This window comes from Triticum dicoccoides, chromosome 1B, assembly GCF_002162155.2.
Source record: "Triticum dicoccoides isolate Atlit2015 ecotype Zavitan chromosome 1B, WEW_v2.0, whole genome shotgun sequence".
NCBI lineage: Eukaryota > Viridiplantae > Streptophyta > Magnoliopsida > Poales > Poaceae > Triticum > Triticum dicoccoides.
The window spans coordinates 52876175-52881907 of record NC_041381.1 but is presented as its reverse complement, the minus strand read 5'-3'; the positions used below and the strand labels follow the sequence as shown (position 1 = coordinate 52881907).

Genomic DNA, 5733 nt, shown 5'->3' with positions numbered 1-5733 from the left:
CCTTTTGACATCCAAATTCTCCCCATCGTTTGACCAATTCTGCCAAGGACTACTTTAGCATATTAGCATGAGTATACCTTTTTATGTACATATTTGCACAGTTTATGAACGTCATGATACTGTTGAGGGTAAGAAAAAAGTTATGGCTAGCTTTGATAACTTATGTCATGGCGCTACTATTCAGCATTAATCTAGGGCTACTTTAGCTTAGCAACATAAAAAGTGCCTTCTGTCAGTAAACACTATTGTCTCAGATTCTGTTTTCGCTTATCTTGGCCTTGTAACTGAACTGAGTAATTGAACATTGTATGCATGAATAACAAACAAGAATGAAATGAAACAAAAGTATCAAAGAAAAAATGGATCACTTGTTACACTACAAATGATGCACAAAACAAAGACCAAAATTCAGAATATTTGTGTTTTCCTCTTGGATAGTTTGCTCAAATGGATCATTATTGCAAAGCAGTGAATTGGGCCAAGGCAGCTAGCTTCCGATCCCAGTTTGAATCCAAATTAAATAAAGGAAAACTATGGGGAAATATGTAACTGAAGCATGAATAAAGGAGTTAATGCAAAAGCAGGGGAAGTATTCCACCGGCATATATAGAGTCCATATGTTCTACATGAAGCCATCTCCCCCAAATCTTACATCGTAGTAACCCGACTCGCAAATAAGTAATTTGCAGCAGGCTATGTACATTACCTGGTCAAATATCTGAACCACTACAGGTCCCCTAGAGTTTCAGTCGATATGCGACACAAGTTCGGCCACAAGCTCTTCTAGAACATCGTCATGTATCATTTCAGCAATGTCTGCTCCGGACATTTCAAGCTCAGGGTGATGATCCAGGGGCAAAGGCTCGACACTGTCCAGATCAAATGGCTGATGGTTCCTTCGCATGAATACTGCCGTTTGCCAGACATTTTCAGCTAACTTTATCCTATCCATTTGAGGCCAGGAGTTCATCATGATTTTTGAACACAGGCTGCTGCCGGGAGCCGTCATGTCAGCTAAGATTGAGTTGACGAGATCGAAAAGAAGCTTCCTGTCTGATTTCGACCACAGGAGCAGCTTGCTGTACTTGTTTTCCAGCCATACGAACACATCTGAGCTGAACTGCCACTGCTCTGGGTAGACTGGAAAGCCACACGCAGTGCCAAGCATCTCCTGGACATAAGTGCAGTCCCTGTCCTCCTCATCCTTAAATATGGGTAGCTGCTCTTCCTTCACCTGGTAATCTGAAATGTTTGTATCATCGCACTCATCGCTTGAGTATGCATCCGAATCATCTCTGCGTGTATCAACTTGGTCGCCCATCTTCAGCATCTTAAGTTGAGCTCTGAGTCCTGCATTTATGAGATGAAATGGGAGTAAAAGATTACTGATAAGAATATAAATCATAGTAAGTGCAGAAGAGTCAGACTTGGTTTTGGTATGCTTGCCTTGAATACCATCATTGACACTTTTGAAGATTCCAGAATAAGTAGCCTCTTCTCCAGAACTTTGTTGCGATGAAGCAGTTGGACTTGAGCATTCACAACTCTCAGCGCTTACAGAATAAGCAGATTTTACTGTTTGGTGATCAATTTCAGCAATGTCACTCTCCATTAGTTGGCTTTTCACCTCCTGAAACCAAATGTTACAGTTTTGATAATGAGATAGCAGTAGTCTCAGAACTGAACAATTCATAACAGAGCTTATAGTTCTTGACAAACTAACATTGACAACAGAATAATGGCACATTACTTAATAAATAACAAAAAAAATTGTAATGCATTGTGTACCTTCAATGTTATGTTATCGTGATTATGAATTACAGTGTCTTCTTCTGGCTCTGGTAACGGTGTTGCTAGCTTTTGCTCTGTCCACCCTGCCTGACCTTTCGAATTTCGCACATCATCATGTGGAATAGCCAAATCAATTGCTGTGTGATCCTCATTACAGATAACATCACCTGGATGCTCATCATATATGTTGCTTGTCCTGGGTAAATCGGAAGTGCAGATACTGTGTCTTGTTCTCTCTGAAGTTACATAAATCTCTTTCTCAGGTAGCATATTTTCCTTTCCTACATGAACGATAACTCGCCCATTCTGCTTGGCTTTTCTGATTGGTAATCTCTTCCTGAGAAGTCCATTTCCAGTATCATCAGTGGGTGTATTCAATATATCCTTCAGAATGGGCAAGTTAGGTGCAGAGCGCCTCCTGCCCGGTAATTTTGCAACAGTGGTAGATGAGGTCGGGAGAGACTTGGACCTGGGAAAATTCCTTGATATGCCACTTCTTGGATTATCGCCACGGTAAATCCCTGTCTTCCAACCATCTTTGCTGCTAATACCAAGAGGGCTGGCCGGCATCTCTTGCGCATTACTGGAATTGGTATTTGAATCTGACAAACGCTTTTGGGTGGTTACCTTCGTTGCATCTCTAGCAGTCAGTTCAAGCATCTCACCTAATGTTCTTGTATCAGTAGGAACTGGATTTTCAGCTTTGGATTGGCAGGCCATTTGCCATCTTTCAGAGAGGTGCTTTCTGGCCTTTCTGCTCACCGATGATCCAGCAGAATGCGTGGATGAAGAAATTGACGAAGTCTCATCATGAGAAGTGGAAGCAGCCTTTTCCCTTTGACAGCCAACTCCAAGGTAGCGCTCATTCTCAGATGGTTTCTTCCTGCTACCTCTTCTAGAGGTTTGTATTCTAAGCTTCTGTTCAGGTGTATCTCCTTCTGGCTCTGTAACTTGAAGACTGCCATGTGCCATAGAATGTATGCTATCTTGCTTATGCGTACTATGGCGTGGGGGCTTCAACCATCGTGCACCAGTCCACTGACCAAACTGCGATGTTTCTTGGCTTTCTATAACCGGTGTCGAACTTCTCCTCTGAGGGTCTGGTTTCAGAACAACAATTTGCGAGGGCCTCCATGAACGCCTGCTCCCTTTTGGTGCCGAATGCTCCAATGACACATCTGAAGTTTCTTCGAAATGCACACCAGAAAGAGGACCCTCGGACTCACTGTCAACTTCCATTCTGCAAAGGTTGTCCTGCCCAAACGATTGCGCACCGGCACCATTACTCGCATGGGGGGAGCACTGCAAACCACTGTAACCAAGGGTGTGCCCTGGGAATCCTGACAAGGCAATACTGCTCTCCTGAAGGATTTCAAGGAAAACATCCTTTTTGGAGTACAGTATCTCAAGTGCCTCACCAAACTCCTTAGAATTCCTGTGGCCTTCGTCGGTGGAAAGGCGCTTTGCATCCAAGAACTTTTGCCTCACAAACTCAAGATCAGCATCGTTGCTTCTTGGGCGTGGCCTCTCGTCGCATGACTGCGACGCCTTGCGCATTGCCATGTTCTCCATCTCAGTCACCTCGAAAACATCCTTCAGTTCTGGCAGCTCATCGCCACTGCTCCGGCATGGCCGATCCTCGCATGAAACCCGGGCCACTTCGTCAACACGTCCGGACAACTTCAGCCGTGGATTACTCTGGATGTCACTCTGGCACCGGTCAAGAACCTTCTTGGACCTCGGCACGGTCTCGAGACCCATCAGCCTCGCCACGATACTGGGCGCGCAGTGAGTGAACTCCACCTCCTCTGGCCCCTCTTTCGTCAAGTGTGACTTTGCAGCAGCCATGTTCTGTTTGTTAGTGACTCCCTGCGAAACAGAGGAAACACACAACACCACAGGTTCAGGAGGTTAGGACCGTAGGAGCTCTCATACAGCAGCGAGATTTGTATGGAAATGAGCACTTGTGGAAACTTAGATTCGCCTTACCACTCCCCAGTTCTCTTTGCCTCTATGCACTTCTGCCCTCGGCATCCCCTTCCTCGCCCTCTTGGACCCTCTCTTGAACTCAAATGTGAACTGGTTGAAACATCGGAAGCATCAGGACCCATGGTCAAAGCATATCAGAAATAGTCAACCGCCGAGCGGCATTCATTCAAATCTATTATTAAAAAATGAAGCAAGCTCATTATTTATTTATATTTCGAAAATTCTGGACTAGAAATTTGAATCTTCATTTCGGAAGATACTAATGAATCTCGCAAGGTCAAGAGAGATCGACCAATTAACAGAATCTTAGCTACGAAATAAGAGCAGCAGCAGCTCAAAGATGAGGAAAGGGGGGCGAGACGGGCTGCTTACAGAGGATTCCTCGACGGAAGACACCACCGGATCCTCCAGCACCGAGACGGCGACGCCCTTCGGCTCCGGAGCGGCGGTCGTCCCTCGCGCTGCGCAACCGCGACAACAACAAAAAGCGGATTTAAATCGGAGGAGAGAAAAAAAAATGGAAGCAAGAACAGAGACCCTGGCCAACCAACAAAGTAGCCGTGCGGATGAGGCGCCGCCGCTCACCTCGGCGCGACGCGGGGCGGGGGTGAGGGCAGCGAGGGGGCTTCGCCGCCGCCGCCGGAGCAGCTCCTCCTCCTCGTGATCCGGCGCCGCCGCGCAGCATCGCCTCGCTCGCCTGGTCAGCTCCCCCCTTTTCCGCTCTGAGACCTTTTTGGGCCGGGCTTCTCTCTCTCTCTCTCTCTCGTTCAAGAGGATTTGAACTGCGGCCGGGCGGTGCGAGCAGAGCGGGCTGGGATGGTACAGGGGGATGTACACGCACCGTGTCGCTGCGTGTGGGGCGGAGGAGGAGCGGGGCCGGAGTGTCAGCGAAGGAGGAGGGTGTGAGTGTGGGGTGGGGTTGGGGAGCGGAGGGCGGTGGGCGTGGGGGGTTCGAGTTTGAAAAGGCTGTGGGCACGAGGCGCGAAGGCCGAGGGCCCACACCCTGGTCTAGTCTCGCGCACAGTGATGAGCATGCGCACTCCCAGCGAGGCGAGGCTGCACAACACGCCACGCCGTTGCGTCCACGGCTCCGGATTTCTTTTTCCTTTTTTTCTGCCGCACCAAGGTGTGGGAGTCGGTGAAAAACGACGAATTTAACTTTTTTTTCGAAAACTTGCAGACAAAATGAACCGGGTTTGAAAATACTTCAAAATATCACCGCTTTTATGACGCCCTGCCCCGGGGCGCCATGCCAGATAGTAGAACGATGCCCGGGTCAAGGGCGTCATGCGGTCAGAGTTGACCGTGCGACGTCGGCCTGCCAAACCAGGGCGCCATACGGTTTGATTGAAGAAAACACGAGCCCCCGCCGAGACGTCCCAACCCAACCCAACTCTCTGTTATTATACTTCCCTCCGTTACTCTCGTCCCTGGCTCCCCCTTGCCTCTTTCTTTTCCCCCGCCAAATCTTGTGGATCTGAGCTCAAGAATGGTGGGTCCTCTTCCCCTTCGGACCCTCAAGGTACTCTTCTCTGTTTTTCTTTTTTTATTGATTGGAATCTCGACATTGGTAAAACCCGAATTCGTCTTTTTTTAGAAAAAAAAAAACATTGGATATGTGTATGATAGGTTAGGGATTTGATAGGTATGGTATAGGATTTGTATGCTAGGGTTAGGGATATGGTAGGTATAGTTGGTCTTATAGTTTTTAGGTTAGGGTAGGGTTCGTACTAAATTTGGCATGGTTTTCCCTAATGATTTGTGCATATTTGGTGTATGCAAGATTTAGTGTATGGATATTTGCAAATGTGTGTATCTATTTGCAGTGTGGATATTAGCGCGTATGTATTTATTTGTACATGTGTGTATCCATTCTCTGTATACAAAATTTAGTGTGTGGATATTTGCACTTGTATGGATATTTGCATGATATTTATTTGCACAATAACAACA

General features: G+C 47.0%; 1 protein-coding gene across 1 annotated transcript; it reads right to left on the bottom strand.

Moving 5' to 3' along the window:
• Nucleotides 1-544: 544 nt before the first annotated feature.
• Nucleotides 545-4518, bottom strand: LOC119318506. Its single transcript, XM_037593075.1, has 6 exons — nt 4366-4518; nt 4153-4241; nt 3781-3870; nt 1789-3660; nt 1447-1630; nt 545-1350 (listed from the first exon to the last, which is right to left on the bottom strand). Exons 1-6 carry the CDS (start codon nt 4463-4465, stop codon nt 746-748), a joined length of 2940 nt encoding a protein of 979 aa, XP_037448972.1. The 5' UTR covers nt 4466-4518; the 3' UTR covers nt 545-745.
• Between the last annotated feature and the right edge of the window lie 1215 nt (nt 4519-5733).